This window comes from Anser brachyrhynchus, assembly GCF_964034855.1.
Source record: "Anser brachyrhynchus genome assembly, chromosome: 15".
Classification (NCBI taxonomy): domain Eukaryota; kingdom Metazoa; phylum Chordata; class Aves; order Anseriformes; family Anatidae; genus Anser; species Anser brachyrhynchus.
The window spans coordinates 8221375-8239995 of NC_137733.1; the positions used below are offsets into that span (position 1 = coordinate 8221375).

General features: G+C 40.1%; 1 protein-coding gene across 1 annotated transcript in view; it reads left to right on the forward strand.

Moving 5' to 3' along the window:
- BMERB1 (bMERB domain containing 1) overlaps positions 1-13916 on the forward strand; it is a 50922-nt gene extending 37006 nt beyond the window's left edge. Inside the window, exons 3-6 of the mRNA XM_080557330.1 lie at positions 5763-5836; positions 8705-8819; positions 9899-9981; positions 10607-13916. Of these exons, the coding sequence (XP_080413456.1) occupies positions 5763-5836; positions 8705-8819; positions 9899-9981; positions 10607-10719 (385 nt within the window). The 3' untranslated portion in view covers positions 10720-13916. The remainder of the gene's footprint in view (positions 1-5762; positions 5837-8704; positions 8820-9898; positions 9982-10606) is intronic.
- Positions 13917-18621: the final 4705 nt, after the last annotated feature.

The window sequence follows — 18621 nt, forward strand, 5'->3', positions numbered from 1 at the left end:
GTCACAGAGAGAAATATTTCCTTCTACAGTGCGGCATTTCCAGGAAAGCTCCTTCTCTTGTTACTATTGAAGCTGACAGTAAAACTTCATAACTGGCAGAGGAGGTGGCCAAGCTCTAGAGAATTTAACAATGTCAGTAAGAATGAAATACTGACAGCTTCTTTAGACAGTGTTCTGAATTTCTCTGAAATATGCCTTAAATGTGACCTCCAGGGACTCAAATTTTCCAAGTCCTGCCATCTTCAGTTGAATGAAAAGACAGCTGAATTACAATGTAACTTTACAACGTGGCAGTCCAGTGCTTCTATCCATTGGAGAGTGTTTTTAACTAGAAAAGATAGACTCACTTACTTTAATAGTTAATCATAGGATTTTGATTTGCAGCCTGACCTGCCAAACAGGCTGGTCAGCAATCTGTTATCTTAATTGCCAGCTCTGTGTCTTCCAGCGTGAGCAGCACCAGGTGCTGAGCTAAATAACAAGGTGATAAACACGTACCATAATGACTCAGAAAACGTGTGCTATATTCATTAAATGTCGCCTGTGATTTCACAGCTTTATAATTAGGAGCTTTAAGAAACTAAGATAAGTTGACAGGGACAAAATGAAGTCAAACATAGAAGAGGGACATACTTAAACTTCTTGTTTCCATCTATTGCCAGAATACTTTCACCTTTTCTGTTTCCCCACAGCTTCATGAAGGCCTTAAATACCTGCAGTCTCCGTAGGCATCCTCCCTGACACCTCAGTCCTCACTTTAACAAATCTGCAGCTTGACTACACTTTGCCATCTCTGTCTGTAGCAAATCTCTTCTATTTCTGCACAGCTCTTTACTTCAGTCAGCCAGATTCCTCCATCGCTTCTGGCTGTGCTTGGCTGGTGTTCAGCGCGTTCACTGGTGACACCACCGAGGACATAACCGTCACATCCCTAAAAGACCTTCTCCAGATACATGTACTCATGTCAACTTGTGATTTGGCATGACAGCTGATTCTTGGGCCATCTCTTGGGCGTGCACTATCAAAGTCTTCAAGAACTCTAACAATTATAAGCATTTTCTTTCTGGGATGGGGATACATTAAAACAGAACTAAAAATAACCTAAGTGCCTGCAAACCCTCTTGAAAGAGAGGGAAAGAAATCAACAAAATCCATTCTACATTCTTTTTTTTTTAATCTTCAAGCACTTTAATGCAATAACAGAAAACATAATCGCACCCTCTACTCCCCAGTCCATGCCAGAGGGAGCACAGATCTTTTTCTATCTTCAAAAGTCATTCAGCAAAGGTAGCAGCTCTCTAGACAAGCTGAACTGCTCTGCTTCTCCTAAAATCAATGGAAAATATATTTGATGATTTTGCAGCTGTTATTAATAGCTCTTACAAATTTTAAGCATTTGACAGACTGGTTGGCCACCTCTTTTTCTTTCTGGCTGACCATTATGGTGAGCATTCAGTGGTTTTCCTATTGCTTTTTACTATCATTTTTGCTTTTCTTCTTGAAGAAGGCATGGCTGTAGATGGTACCTGAGTTTTATACTCAGGAGTCAGGTTTTCTTCCCCAGCTGGAAAAAAGAGAATAATTTAGCTGTCCTGGAATAATTTCTATTGAAACAAAACAAAACAAAACGCTCCTTCCATGTCCAGTACAGAACGTTTCTTTTTAATCCCTCCCTGCCTGCTGTTATCTTCCCCAGCCTTTGAGACCTGCCAGGGCACAGCTGAACGGGAGGTCTCCTCTTTCTGTTTCCTTGCCCTGCTCCCTCTCGGCCCAGATGGTGCCCAGCAGAGGTGACTCACGCTGTCACCTCACCTGGGGCTCCTGCGGCAATGACAGCACTCGGAGCGCTCTGCGCCTGGTAACTGAACCAAAGAAACATGCATCAGGGCTGAGTCACCGTGCCCGATTATTGCAGGCTCTTCCGACCCACTTATTCTCCTGTCATTTTGTGACATGTTTAGAGAATCTTTTGCTCGCACTGTTTATTCATTATGGGTATTTTATCTTTTTTTGGGCAAACAGAGAGTCTGCTTTTAGGTTTTGATAATACAGCTAGAAAAAACAAGAGGAAAAAAGAATAATGCGTGCTTCTGTGATATCGCCCAGCATACAGAAGGTTCCTTGCAGTAAGCCATCAAGAATCAGAAAAGGAGAAAATCAGATCAGGAATACATGGAAACACACTGAGAATTCAGCCCTACTCCAATACTATTGCAATGACTCCAGGAATGGATTTGGGCTCTTAATAAGAGAAATGTTTTATCATCCTCATAACTCATGTGTTTCGGATTGCTGGGCAGACTAATAAAGCTTAGCTTTGGGGGGAACTGACATATTGTAACTGCTGTTTGGTTTACTGATGGTTTTTCTACAACATCAGAAACAGTTTTGCAGGGACTGGAAAGGATGTGTTGTCTATTCCAGAGGACTGAGAGTTCAGCAGATGTTGTGTTTATATTGCAAATTTTATGCATATGTCTTGAGCAGCTTTGCAGATTGCTTAAACAGGCCTGGAGGATATTATTTCAGTACCCTGTGCCATGCTGTATCTATAGGGATCCTATTGCATCCAGCACAGAACAACAAGATTGTGCTGCAGGTGCACAGGGAGCATAACAGTGCTCTTAAATAAGATGGACAATAGTCTGTGTTGCTTTCCCTCCTACAGTCTGACAGATTTGACTTAGAACATGGGACAGAAAGTGCTACAGAATTAGTCTCACCATATTTCTCCAGCTTCCCTGTACAAGGAGTTTTTTCTCTACTGTGCATATTCCTGTTCTCTTATTCCCAAAACATCTTTTTTACTTCCTTAAGAGGTCTGACAGTACTACAAATATGCTGTCAGTCTTGATGATTATCCATTTTTCAAATGAAAAATCCACTGGCATTTGCCTTTTTTTTCCCCCCAGAAGAAGCAGTAACTTCTCTTAAGCTTTCTGTAACTGCTCACATCCAAGAACCAGAGAACATGGGAGGAAAGAGAGGGAGGTTCATTGTAATGCTTTAGATTAAATGGCCTTCCAAGGGCTTTCTTTTCCAGTTCTTCTTCTTTTCTCTCTTCCTTGAGAGCAATGAGGTAACCCTTGCCCAGGACAGCAAATGTTGCCCTGTGTTCAGTATTAATTGCTAGCAGATAGGTGATTTATTTTTTTATAGTTATAAGCAACTATACCTCCTGCTTTCACTAAGTCAGATGGATGAAGCTTTCGCATGGTTTCTATGAATATATCCCAGAGCCCTCCTTTACTCATTTAACCATATCTTCACCCCTGCCCCCAGTCAGCACCGTGGATTGGATGAGAAGCAAAGGCTGTTTGACACAGATGGGAGGAAAGATGTTCCATGTGCCTAAGGGATTGCTACAGATGCTACAGTTTAATCTTTGCTCGTCATCATAACACACTGGCCTGCAGAGCGCAGACTCTAGAGTGGGCACCTGGTGCATGAATTTTGGAATTCAGATTGTCACAGAGCTGTTAGAGCCTTTAAGTGCTTGGCCACATCTTCACTTCTCTCCTGGGGGTTAGAAGCAGGAACAAAGTTTGGGTATCAGGAAAAAGAAATGTAAAGAATAGATATGGAGAGTGCAAGCTATATGCTCTGCAGTCAGGTAAAAAAAAAAAAAAATAGGGGCAATTGCACCTGTAGCTGGGGAAAAAGCACAGTACCTTCCTCCCAGTGTAATATTGAGCATAGGGGCTGTAGGGATTAGCAGATATAGGTGATCTTGCTCACTTGGAACATACCGCCAATGATAATTTAAATTCCTGAAGATTTAAAGTGAAGTATTTTAGTTAGTATCTTTCAGATCGCCCCAGGATGAAGCCCAATCTACCTCACACAGAAGAAAGAATGCCCTCTCTTCATACCTCATGGAGATCTCCTGTTGTAGAAACTCACTGCTCTCTTCACTAGTTGAGGGTCTGCTCCCTAGATACCATTTGAATACAGTAGTACAATAGTGAACAGTTCTGCCAAGAAACTGTCTTCTTTCTGTTAACCATGGTGATTTTCCTCAAACATATTAACACTCCTTATATTAAGATAACACCCAAACTGCATGAACGTTGAATGGATAAAGAGCTTTGGAGCTTGCTCACATCCCAGCACATTGTGAATATCGATTTTCCTGCGGGAATGGTGCTTAAGATCGTTAATTGATAAAAGTAACTTTAGTACCATTTAACATGATGGGTCTCAAGAGTAAAAAGAGCTTTGCTTGTGATCAGTGTAAATAACATGGGGAGGCCAAGTCAGAAAGTCACCCTGTGAAGGTCTCTGCCTGCAGGTGTGCTGAACAGACAGCAGCCAGCCTGGGGGAGCCCTGAGGCCGGCCTGCTGACCATCCCCTCGAAAGCCAGATGTACAGCAGGAGAGCAGACCCTCCGCTGGGGGGACAGCGGTTCCTAAACAAGGAGAAGAGGTTAACAGTGAAGAATATTATGAGAGGTATTTCACTATCACATTTGGGGAAGAAAGAAGTAAAAAGATAGCAGGAATGGCTGTCATAGCACAAAGGATGTAGGAGAACAGGCAAGATGGAGTTAACCAAAACAGCAAATAATGAAAGGATCAACATGCTTTAGTAACATGAGCAAGGCAGCTGAGGGACAGCTCCCTGCAGAGACCCGCGTTGCATGCAGAGGCGGCAGGGAGAATAAAAGCTCTTGGATTGTGATTAAAGTCTTATTTGTGCCAGAAACACCTACATTTCCACTCTTCACTTAATTCTATAATTTGACTGCATTATCCTTTGTACTCTTGCTCACTCTCACACACATGCTTAATCTCTCGGGTTTCCTATCCTGAAACATCACTGTGACAACCCAGGCTCTGACAGCACTAGTTACCTTTGGGTGCTTAAACAACCAATTCAGGCACAGGATTACGCAACAAGGACTAACAGATCCATGGACAAGGACAGCATTGGTGACAGCTGAGTTGAAGAATGTAAAATTAATCACTTAGGCTGGGTTTTGTGCTCTTTATGGGGTGGTTTCAAAATGGAAGCCTGTGATGCAGCCTTCAGAGCCAATGCCTGAGCCATGGCTGTCAGTATGACAGAGGCACTAGAATACATTTGCCAGAAAGTTAACACTGAAATTTGCAAACTTACAGGGGAATATTTGAGTACTGCAGCTCCCAGGACAGGTAGCAGTTTCAATAAGAATTGAAGGTGTGCATCAGTTTCTGCTAATGTTACAGATTTATTTAATTATCTTCTATGTCTTAGCATTAATGGGTTTTCTGCACCCACCAAAGGTTTGAGATACTTATATCAGCCATGGAAGACATTCACCCAAGGCACAAGATCTTGGAATAGTTACATGCCTAATTAATGACAGCTTCCAGATTTTGTGTCAAGGCTAAATCATTAGTAAGGTCACAAAGGAAGTTGGTAGTGCAAGGTAAACTTGTCTTGGCCGTGCCAAATAATGGATCAACTTCTGCCACCCTTCCTGGGCTCCCTGGTATTCTCACCATTGCTCTTTCCCAGTGAAAGCTGTTGCTGCAGTATGGGCAGTATGGCATACCTGTCTTCTACAACTATTAAGTATATACAGAATGGTACAGCTTTTGCCAACTGTTAGGACTGGTGAATGAATAGCATCAGAAGCCCAAGGTTAAAACCCTGCATTTCAAGCTGATGTATAGGTCCCAGGCAAGGGACAGCACCACATACTCAGATGAGATCTGTGATTCCATCAATGCAGGATGGAGTTTGCATGCCTCTGACCATGCCTTTTCTGTTTCTGCAGGATGGATGACATCCAGCTGTGCAAAGACATTATGAATCTTAAGAAGGAGCTGCAGAGTTTGGTAGCAATCCCAGGTAAGGGCTGTTTCCAGCTCAGTTTTAGAGTACTGCTTGGGTGATGCAGGGGTGGGGCTGGTGTCAGAAGCATACCTCTGCTACTAACACAATCAGAAACCTCCCCCCAAGGTTGAGTTTCATGTCTCCTGTCTTCATATATTCCCTCCAGTCCTTATTTTTTATTCCCATTTTACTTCCTTCCCCTCTTTAATCTCCCACTCTCTGAATTTCTTTTCATGCTATACTCCACTGCTCCCTTGAGAGCAAACCTGCAACTATCACTCAGACAAGGTGCATATTCCCTCCCTCTTACACCCCCTTGTGAATATCAAGGGAGCCAACTGGCACAGAGAGATTGTCAAGTAAAAAAGACAGAATGCTGAGATACCTGAGATAAAAGGGAGAATGGAGAAGGATTTAAAACCATCATGGTGAATGAGATTGTTTTTTCCTAGATACACCAATTCATTGTCACAGCTGCAGTTACAGCCACCTTTCAGAAGAAAGCCTTCCACAAAAAGCAAGAGATAAAAGGTGTGCTTTGCATTTTGCCTTTAATTTGCTACAAATTCACTGCTCTAAGCAGAGACAGTTGTGTGCAGGTTTGCGATTCTTAAATCCAAACTCCAGCTGAAATCAATGAGGAATTTTGCTTTACTAGAGCTTTGCTGTTTTAGATCATTCAAAACAGCCCTGCTCCATTCAAGAAAAATTAGAAACAGATCCTGCAAAACACTCAGTAACTCAGTAAGCTATCTACATTACATGTTATTATCTGGCTCTAGCACCTTTCACAAATAAGTTGCTAAAGCCCAGCTACTAAGGACAGATTTTGATGCTCCTTTGGTTATCCTTATTTTTCCTCCCCTATTTTGTTGTGCAACTTTAAAAACCTTTCTCCCCAGAAAGGAGAGAGCAGGTCACTCATGAAATAGAGAAGTTTACATTTGTCTCACAGCTAGGGTTAATCAGTTTGGTTTTATAACCTTTTCAAAACTATTTTCTAGTCCAATTCTTAAGCAGAGATCAGACAGCAGTTTCTCCTTAGCACTTCGCAAATCTCAGCAAAACTAAAGAATTTAAGTATGCGCAGTTCCAGCAGCACCACCTTTTGGCAGACACAGTAAGACTACTTTTACCTTAACAAAGGCATTGCTGGCATTCACACAGAACTAAGTGGTTATGTAGTACGTGCCTAACATAGAAAAACACTTTACAGAAATGGGTTCATTCATAACATCCAGAGCAGAATTCTCCAGCTGATGAACAGATCCCTACTCTTCGGTTTCAGTGGATTGCAGTCATCATGGGATCAGGCTTTTAGAACGCAGCATCTACAGTACTATGCCACAATTTAATGTGCATACATTTATCATTTGGTAGTCAGTTTCCTGAAGAATGGGATGGGAGATCCAGGAAGAGGATAAAAAAAGCAGAAGTTAGCTCCTACTATCAGTAGCAGGCAGAGAAGATCCCATGTCTCATAAGCTTAAGAGGCAAAGCAAAGCTAAGTGTTTTGAAGTATTCCCCACTGCAGATTCAGCATTCATTACTCACAACCATGAACTCTTTCCATAGGTTAAATGCAGAAGTCTTAATATCTTCGTAGAAGTCAATAACCACATTCCTGCATTGTTTATAAAACACAGAAAATACTTCTGACAAAGCAAAGCAGCCTGATGATATATTATGCATCATTTACTCTGCAACTAGCAGACCATAATCTGAAATTCTCAAGGAATACGACTTCTAGACAGAGACTTACAGAATTCTAATGTCTCCAATATTACATTAAAGGTGCCTTTGTCTCAATTACTTAAGAGTGGATTTACTGCAGAAATTCCCAGTAGGAAGTATGAAACCCATGATCCAGAATTAATCTGTAATAAACAATCATTTTCAAATGTCTGATTTATTTAGCTGTTTCAAATTATTGAACTTATAAGTTCAACCAGCAGACACAACAAATGCTACTCAGATGCACCAGACTGTAGGAGCTTGCCCTTCTCAAAATTCTGATATTAATTTTATGGTTCTCTAAATGCAGTTCTAATCCTCAAAACCAAAATCCTTGATTTAATGCAAAGTGTCTTCGCGACTAACCAAAATTTTAAACTTACTGAAGAAACGTGGGCTGAGATTTGCCTCTGGCTTTCTCATCTCTGCCCTGCTTACTAGGTTTGAAGATGTCTGTCTTAACTACACGTGGCTTTATAACCTTGAACTACAGCTGTGTAATCCCTAGCATTTATGATGATTTTAGCTTGTGACAGTCCCATCTTTCGTGTCACAAAAATCATTCTTTACAGACAACCTAGTCACTACAGACTGTCTAATTAACAAGGACATATTAATTACTCAGACTTTTGAAGCACAAAAACACCTTTATTTTTCCACATTATACAATTAATTGATGCTATTACTTCAGGATTTGCAGCTCACCTGCCTTAACAGGCTTGAAAAACTGTTGCAGCCAACAGCCAGAGCTGTTTTAAAATAGAAAGAAATGGTTTCTTTTGGCATGGTCTCATTTTCTGTAGAGTCAAGGGGATTTTGTACTGTGGATTTTAATGATTGAACTTTTTTAAATACCAAAATGCTTTTAAAAAGTTAGAAAAGCAAAGGTCTTGCAGAGTAATTTAATATTAAAAAATAGTCTTGACGACCCCCTCAGAAAATCTACAGACCATTAAACTGATTAGACAGCAGAAAACAAGTAGAAGAGAGAAAAGATTAAGCAGCCAGAATTTTTTGGATTTTGGTGACTCAGGTCTGCAGAACCACTGACTTCCATCAGCAGATCATTCTTAGACATCTGCAGTTTCTCCTGTCCAGCTCCCTGGAATCTGAAGTCTTTTTTTTTTTTTCCCTCCTGTTTTTGACCAGAAAAAGAAAAAACAAAGATGGAGAAACAAAGAGAAGATGAACTGATTCAGAAGATCCATAGACTGGTACAAAAAAGAGATTTTCTTGTAGATGATGCAGAGGTAGAGAGATTACGGTAAGAACTAAAAGCAACCAAATTTATGCCCAACATTTCATGAGTCTTAATTCTACGCTGGAACGACTGCCAACATTTACATTAATGGGAGAGAATTAGCCCTTTAAAGACAAGTTACAAGCCTCTACCTGGTTCCACAGAAACAAATAAAACTAGATTACTGCACTTCTGTTGCTCTTTATCCCATAAATAGCTCAGTCATCATCTAATGATGGCAGAAGGATTTGGTCTCTCTTTCCCAGAGGGTGACTGGGCATTTACTATTACAAAGGGAAGGATTTCTGCTGCTGCCAGAGAATCTTCTTGGCACAAGTAGTAGATGTGAAATAGAATTCTGCAAGGGGCATATTTGTAGACATATACAATCTGTTATTTTTTTAAATAAAAATGAATACTTTAGTCATTTATTATCACTATTCTTTCTGTGCCGTTGTCTGGAAAGATGAGAATGCAATTGCTACAGGTCTACCTAACCTAACGTATAAGTTCAGAATCTCAATATTTTAGCTCAGAGTTGCATAATGAGAAACCTGTGGTTTCCTAGACAGCTGATTTCCAGCTGTTGCACTGAATCCCAACACTGTGGAAATAGGGTTTTGTCTATTAGTTTCCATCTTTTTTCAACAGTAATGTTTCAAGGCTCCATCAAACCATTTATCCTAAATGACAGTATCTGTTCCAACATGTTTAAATTCTAAACAGGTAAAGGACAGGAGAGAAGAGCGTTTGCCAGAGTCTAGCACTTGATCAGAGAGGCTGGCCAAAGGCAGCAGCTGACAAAAGCCTGAGCTACTAATGTAATCCAGAGCTCTCAATTGCTAGTTCAGTATGCAAATTGCAACAACTTCATCAGCAGCCAGACAATACAGAAGCCTAATCGTAGGCTACTGAAAATGTGTAGCTGTGCACTATGCAGGTATAAATTGACACTAATGTATTCACGTGTGCAGTAAAGCCTGATGCTTTTCTTTAAAACTCTTGACAGTCTTTTTCACTGAAGTGTTAAATCAGTATCTTTTACTGTCCCATTTGCAGAGAAAACGTTATTTCTGTAACAGATTCTTTTTTCCCCCCATCAGAGAAAAAGAGGAAGACAAGGAGATGGCTGAATTCCTACGGACCAAGTTAAAACCCTTAGACAAAGCAACACAGTCTCCTACCAGTGAGTTTCCAAATATTAAGAAAAACAACAGCAACAGGAAAAACTCCAGAGAAGTGGATGAAAGAAGGGCATTTTCAAAGGCCATGCTGGGCCAACCACTGCCAAAAGAAGCCACTAAGCTACAGACACTTAGAATTTATGTGCCCAATTACCCCTTAACGCTGAATTCAAATCACCTTTGGCCACTTCAAAATTGCTTTTTGTTTTAAATATATAAATCTGCCTTTCTATTGTTGTCCTGATTTGGACATCCACGTCTGAGAGAATAAGCTTTAGCAATATTCTTGTTCTTCAGCTCTGTAGTAGGTGGGTTTCAACACAGTAAGTGACTTTCTGCAGAGGGATCTGTTATCTGACCCTGTGGCTGTGAAGAGGGGCACCTGAATTGAACAAGCTTACCCTTAAATGTCTGGATTCTTTAAACCCTGAAGGGATAAGTCATCTTGAGCAGTTTGAATCCACAGAGCAGCTTGGTTTCTACCAAACTGATATATGTATAATTGAAATAAAAAGGTTCAGGGAGGGGGCAGGGGGAGGAGGGGGTTATGTCCTTTAATCCAGAAGTACAAAGAAATAGCTTGACCAACTCTTGGTTTTAATGGTATCCTCTTTTTGAACACTGCAGGCAGCCCAGCAGAAAAGAAGGCAGAACCTCCTCCAAGCAAGCCCACCATTGCTAAGGCAGGATTGGCTATTATTAAAGATTGCTGTGGAGCAACACAGTGCAGCATCATGTAGCTCTGGGCTCTCTACCATGTTTGTCATCTTTTCAAGTGTTTTCATTGAAAGAAACTGTAGGGTGAAGGGATTAACAGCATCCTGCTAAACTGAATCAAGAGCAACTGTGGTACAACAGTAATACATAGAATGTACAATGGCAGGTTCTTCACTGTTGCATGGATCACTCAACACGCATGCCTAAAAAAACAAAAGAAATCCATATAGTGGCTGTCCAGTGACCAGAAAAGATCTGTAATAGAGTTAACAAAAATATCCCAGTGGTAAAAGTGAAAGAGGATGTATTTCATCAAGTAATGTGTTAAAAAAAGCAATTTTAATAGGTCATCACTTCAAGAATTTTTTTTACACTTCCCCCCGACAAACAGCACTCAAACATTTGCTGGAATATTCTATTTTGGCTACTTTTCAAAATGAAAGCCACAAATACTAATGCTCTATGTAGTGCAACTGATAGCTGAAGCAATTCTAGGATAACTGATGTTGCATACAAAATATTTATCAAGCTAGTGGGATGTTTAAATACTTTGCTGTTGAGTTCCACTTCACTTCCAAAACACTGACTATCAGTGACAAGGACACTACAAGTAGATACAGGTTTTACATACCATATGATTTCTGAATTACTCAAGTCTAACATTGCTTGCACCAAGGAAAATAAGTATCTGGTAAAGTTCTAGCAGGCACAGATACAATAATCTGCAAACGAATGATTAGTCCAAAGCTCTATCATATTTATCTCACAGATCTCCACCTCACATGGAGTCAGAGGGGTAATCACTCCAAGTTTTGTTCACTATTAAAAGTTACATGCACTATGAGTTCACCTACCAGTGGTAGGTTACTGGGAGAAGAGTTAAAGACATGGACACAAACAAAATTTAACTAATAGTGCTTAAAAACAACTGTTAACCACATCTCTAATGACCATGAGAAATGTAAGCTATTGAGCACTGGAAGACATGAGCTACCCAAGACAAATTGACCACAAGACAAATAGAGAAGTAGGTATCTGTGGCAGGTGTACCACACTCTACACAAAATGGGTTTAAAATTAAAGGAAATCAGACTTACCTGCGTTTCACCATTTAATGCATTTCTGGTCTCTATGCAGATTAAATTTTGTGGAATCTAATATCTTTACATTAGCTGTCAGTAGCTGGTATGTGTGACAGTATTCCATATAAATGTATTGTGATAGGTATAAATAGTAAAATAAACGTACGTGATCTAATGTGAAAAGTGAAAACAATCTCAGGCTTAGAAGTAACAAACAAATAGCAAAAAATTCCTAAAATAAACAGGTTTTGAAGAGGAACTTCCATTTTGCAAAGCCAGCTAAGCGAAATGTGCACTTGTATACAAAGGAACCACAGTTACAGGAAAGGAGATTAGCATTATCAGCAGAGCTACCCAAAAAGGACAGGCACCGATATTCTTAGAAAATACCTTACTAAGGTTCAAGGAGATAGACACTATAAAGTAAATCGGACTATTCTTGTACAAATAAACACATCCCTAGTATTGGACTCGTTTAATGAAGAACATCTGCATTTCCAGAATCATGTTTCAGTACTGCAGACTCACATGAGACAAGTGATTTGTCACCACAATTTCCTTAAGGTTTAAGGATCAAGAAGGAAAAAAATACAAAGATTTCCACTAAGACATGAAGCACCTGAAATACTTTGAACAAAGATGCAGAAAGAAAACATATCCGAGGCTGAATAGTCATATATAGTTAGACATCCTTATGGATATACATCATATTAAGCTCTGTAGTTGTTAACATCTACTCTGGTATGGGCTGGACTCTGTATAGCACCTGCATACATTAGGAGAATTGTGAGGGGGGACTGCCTAGCCTTTAAGAGAAAATACACAGGAGGGAAAGGAATGCCCACTGACTTCGGGAGAATTCAACAGCCTCTTAAATTTGCTGGTGCCTAAATAAGATACTGATAATTCCTGATGTCTTTCTTTAAGGTACAGGTGTTTGGTATCATTAACAAAATGCAAAGGGAAGTTAAGAAAAGCAACTTGTAGTGAAGCAGCCAGCTTAAAGCCTGTGGAGGGTCAACTGTAACAACCAAACACTGCAAATGCCAGTAAGTGAAGGAGCCTGAAGGACTTACTCAGTTGTTGGAAGAGCAGAGGTGACTTAGGCACATTATAGTGTTAAGTGTGCTGATGTCTGGGCTAATTCCTGTGTGCCACAGCTGCCTACAGTCCCTTGGGAAGGAAAATAAGATCAGTGGAATGGAGGTTTGTATTAAAAATTAAGCTAAACTTCTCTAGGACTCAGGACTCATGACTAGGCTACAGAGATCCCCTCTAGTTACAATGAAGAGGAAGCACAGCAAATATAGAAGGAATATTCATAGGCAGTTAGCATTGCTAGCCAGTGCCCCAGAGGGACTTGATCTACAGCAGTATTAATGAGAATGATCTTTATTTCCAGAAGCTTGGCTGAAAGGTTTTCTTCATGTGCATTTATTTTGTTTTTAATTAGCAAATGCCTTAGTTCTGTTTTTACTTGTCTGCAGTGCACTTAGTGATTCCTTTGGAAGTGGAGTTAGTGATGCTGCTTAGCAATAAAGTGTTTATTTTTTTTGAAGACTGAGGTCTGATTGTCAACTGCAGTCAACAGTAGCTTACAGCGTTGTCCACCCAGAACACAAAGCCCTAATGGTTTACTTCAACAGCTGTAACTAAACAAATTAAACTCTGTATTTTGAACAAAAAGAAAATTCAGACTGAAACAGGGTTTGTAAGGACGGTGTCTGTAGCTTCTGTGACCCTATGAACACAGTACAGTATGCACCCCCTCATATTTTAAATCAGCAGAAAATCTCCGACAAGGATGTTCAGGGGGCTACGCTGACCATCTGCCATCATTTCGGAGCCAATTCTCAGCTGTCTGTTACTGTCTGCAAAGAGTGAGTGTGGTTGACTGAGGCACCTGAAATCTCTTCTGGAGGAAGTGGGGGCTGTTCAACCAGCCAAAAAAGGCAAGGCAGCAGAGATAGAAGGAAGTTTGAGGTGGATTTGACACTTTTCGGTAGTAAGCAGTGCTCTTTGTACTGATGACCTATTCTACCAGCAAATGGCTCTTGCACCTTCCCCTAGGCCTACTGAATCTCTTCAGCAAAGTTAAACATATTTCCAAATAAACTAAGCTGCTGTGTTACACTAAACATGTGTTTTTTCCTTATTGAAGTGGGTATGGACTAGTGGGATGCAGTTATTGTGCAGCTATACTTTACAAAAGGAGTAATGATGCTACTAAAAAGTTAGTATTTTCTCTCTGCAAAAAAAATTCTCCAGTGGGACCCCACAGGGAAAAAAAAAAAAAGCAATAGCCAATCTTGTGACTCTCCTACATGACACTGAAACCTCACTACAGCCCAGAGCAGAAGACCATTCCTAGCCATGCATAGGGAAGATAAAGGTCTTGACATACCTAAATATCATTCCAGCAAGACTTTTTTTTTTTTTTTTTTGAGTTACTATCAGGACCATTCTGATTCAGCCTGACAGCAAAATCCTGGCACTGCTGACCATCCATCTTCAGGTCCTGGATAAAAATGCTGCCAAGCCAGAGTGGCTTAGCAGCAGCAAGGAAATTCAGCACTGCCTGGTTTCCCTGGAGTGGTGTTTCACAGATATTCCTCATGCTGCAGGGCTCTGAGCAGACTCAGGGAGCAGAGTCTACATGAGGGGATGAGATGCAATCAGGTGCATCTTTCCTGTTATTAGCCCAAGCATCCTGCTGCAGGAGGCCAGCCTGCAGTGAAAGCAAAGTTTGTATTATCAAAGTTTGTACTGAACAAGTTTTTGGGCAACTAATGCCTAACAGCAGCAGTTTTACATTGTCTGAACAAGTTGTGTGGAAGATGAGTTTCCCTCCCCATCTCTATCTCAAATAATTTAACTCAACAGAAAGCTCTAACATAACCCTGCAGCCCAACCAAGAAATGACAGTTCAAAATCAGCAACACATAGGAAAGTGACTACATCATCCAGACTCTGCCTGATTGTACCCTGGTGACAACAGGTTACTGTCTTGTTGTCCAAGACACTTAATGAATTAACAAGTGCTTTTAGGAATACATCCCCCAAAAATATTTTACTTTTTTTTTTCCAGAGACCAGCATTAAGTCCCATTTGACTGCAGGCTGAAATGCAGGGCTGCAAAAGGTACTTGGGCATGTCTTCATCTTTGCAGCTGGTGATCATAAGTTCCTGTGTGATTCAGTCTGTCACACTTCACCCTCCTACACAGGCATAAGAGCATGCTTTCACTTGCCTTTCACTTGCAACTAAGCAGATGGTGAAGGAGAGCAGTTTTCCCAATACTCTGTTCAGCTTGATCTCAAATCATGCCACTTAGAACTAAAACACTGAGGTAATAGATTTCAGTGTGATGGAAAATAAGGAGTTTGAACTCATTCTACGCAAGATGTAGAATCATAGCCCCAGAGACCTTGTTCCTGGCTCTGAAATGAAAGTGACAACTTCGACTGCTTCAGAGGCAGCTAATGAATAGCCAGAGTTTAACTACCGCAAAAAGCAGGCGATTTCAGACTTTTTACAGTGGGTAAGAATCACAGTTTCAGCTGAGAATGAATAGAGACTCTGAAAGTTAAACCCACCAGCAAGCAGTTATCAGAAAATATTTTGTCACGCATATATTTTTATTAGAGAAGAATTTGAAGAAACTGAGTTCAGAATACCAGCAAACAACCTAAGGACTATCAAGTTGTTCTGTGGGCTTCTACCAAAAGTTCTACTTCAGGTAAACTGTAGAGTAGTTTAAGAAAGCTCAAAATCAGCAGAGATGACTGTAGCTAATCCTAAAGTTCTCATGAGGCAATTACCTCATTCCATCCACACTGATATTTATTTTACCAGCAGATTTCATCATGCAAAATAAGTGTTCTGGCAAAATCCCCTTTCTACAGCTTTTGAATCCAATAACTAAGAGGCTGACTTGACACTTTTGGACCCACAGCTTGACTTACGAGTGCACAGCTCCCAAAGCACTGCTCTGAGATACTGTAATGCCTGAGGCTTTAACATATCCTATACCCTGGTGTCACTGAGCAAGGATGGAGGAAATCAGCACAGCATTACTGGATGTGCCATAAACTAACTGGGGTAGTTGGGGTAGTATACAGCAGTTAATACATGTTCCGAAGTTCAAGGTGAAATTCGGTGAAATGAACAAGCATCAGCTCAGTGTCTGTAACAGCTCCTATTTGTCACCTTCTTTCTTACTGAATTACTATGAACTTACTTCTGGTACAAGATCACAGTTCACAAATTGCATTGCTTTTGAGCTAGCAAAGGCAGTTCTACAGCCTCCTGAAGAAGCATACAAGGTTTGGTTAGAGTCACTCCAAAACCCTGCCTGGTACAAATATATTTTAAAGGAAGTTTTTTTGAAGGCTTGTGCTTGAGGTCTGTCCAGCTCAAAGGATTAGTTTATTTCCAAAGGGTCCTCATTTCAACACCTGGGTCCTAATGAGCAAGACAAGCACTCTAGAATTGCTATTATTTGTTTAAGGACTAAACAGTCCCTGATAACACAAAATATAAGGACCAGAAGCACAAACCAGCTGCTTTTATACTTTGTCCGTACTACACAACTCATAAGAGTAGAAAGTTCTGTGGTACAAGGACACCTCACTCAACTTTTCAGGCAGCAAACTACCTTAATGAGAGTAAGGATCTTCCATATTTGCTATCTTGCTATTCTTTTTTAGAGACGTTACCAATGCTTTGAACGAAGTCCAGGATCTCCAAGTCCTGCAGTATATGAATCCTTCAATATAATGGTAATAAGCTTACGAAAACTTCCTGAAAATGTTATGTCTTTCTCCCAATCCATTTATGATTATTTTATACTAACTTGGTGAGAGCATCCTGGAAATTTGCACATAGCTGTCCTATTCCACCCTCACATTCTCATCTCTGCACTTTAAAAAATAAAATATCTAAGAAATTCCTGCTTACACAGCTTCCAAGTTACACACCTATCATGTGATTTGTTCCTGTGTAACTTCATTGCTTTTTTTCTGAATTTCCTTCACACCTTAGATGTTTATCTTACTCTTCAGGTAAATTACTTACCTGCAATCCAATAAGGTGCTAGGTCTCACTGCATAACCATCTCTTTATCCCAAGTGTGTTGGCAACAACCTTCTGTTCTCAATTGAGAATCCTATCCTAATGCTTGAGCTTAAATTTAGGAGATCTTCAAGTACGCAATCTGACGCAATCTGCACTTCAAACAATTCTCCCTCTAAGTACAACCAGCATTGTCAGGCTGCTTCTGTCAGGCTTGTAATTGCTTGAAGACAAGCTGCACAAATGCTTGGGGAAAATAAATGCAACATTGTTAGTGGCAATTAACCAAGAAAAAAAAACAATCTTTTCCTTAGATAAGTATTCTAGACAGAAGGGAGTTAAGGATACAGCAGGACTAGTAGAACATCTAAAAAAGGCCTTAAGTGTTTTGTTATAGAAGCATTTCTTACTCTACAAAAGAGTGCTCAGAAATATCTTGAAGTAGCATCTTATCAATGAAGTGGCAACTCATCTTGAAGTTTATTATCAAGTGGCATTCACTATTTACTCTATTTATACCACAGTATCACCATCTGCTCCCCATAGCATACACAGCTACAAAGCTTTTTAATAGTTATGTCAGATTTTATTTAGATTTCCTCCATCTATATAATGTTATTAAACATGAAACCAGTCCATACAGGGAAGAACACTACTTTAAAAGTAATGCACACTGGAAGGGTAGAGATATTGGAAGGGTCGAGACATTTTATCATGTTGTCCTCTGAACAAATACCAGCTAAACTGTGGAAGAGTATCAGAAGAATCTCTAGGTATCTCAATTGTTCCATAGCACACATCCACTATAGGACACCACATTATACATTTTACCTTCAAAAATATTGACTTTAAAGGGCATCAGCATCTTCCTGTGGGCACAAAGACTGAACAGGTATCTAGGTTAAGCTTTGAACAAGTCACTTAAAGTAAAGGCTGAACTCTTAGAAAAAAGATAAAAGGAATGAAGTGGAATGAAGTATTCAAATTGCAGAAAGGTTAGCTACAAAGACAATGTATTTCAAGTGGAAGAATACAAAATGAAGGGACAAGATTAAAAGGAAACCCACAGCATTATGCCCCCAGACTGATAAGCAGGTATAAGCAGGTTTCACTGATGCTACTCAGTCTTCACTCATTCAGCTTTCTGTAAAGGGCTATCAAAGCAAGGCCATGTAACTCAGTTCCCACGCCCCCACCCCTCACCAAAGCCCTGGAACTGTCTAGACAACGCCATTTGTCTGTGGCCAAAACCTCAGTGTGTTGTACATAAAAATTGCTTTCCTTCTTTCACACCCTAAAGTTCCACTTTGTCCAAAGGAAAACCCTTTTGTCAGCTTCTCCACTCAGGAACTTCAAAGCCTAAGGAACAGCGTGATGTTCTGTCATACTTCCTACCAGCATTATTCCACATTTTACCTGAAATGTCAGCTATGTCTTATACCCCCCTCTACTTGCAACTCTGCCATTATGCCTGTCTTGCTGTTGTTTTTTTTTTAATAGAAATATAAGTTAAACCACAGTTTAGCATGCAACTACACCATCCCGTTACATTAAGGCAGACAAAATGAATCATATCCTGAAAAAAATTACTTTAATCATAACTTTAATTGACTTAAACAAATGACTTAACATGAGAATGAAAGAAATGAGACTGTCCACAGCAGGATAACAATAGACCAATTAAAATCAAACTCACCTTTTGCAGTTAAATTGCATACCAGGTAGCATGAGGCATTGCACTCACATACTTAAAAGCATTCACAACTACCA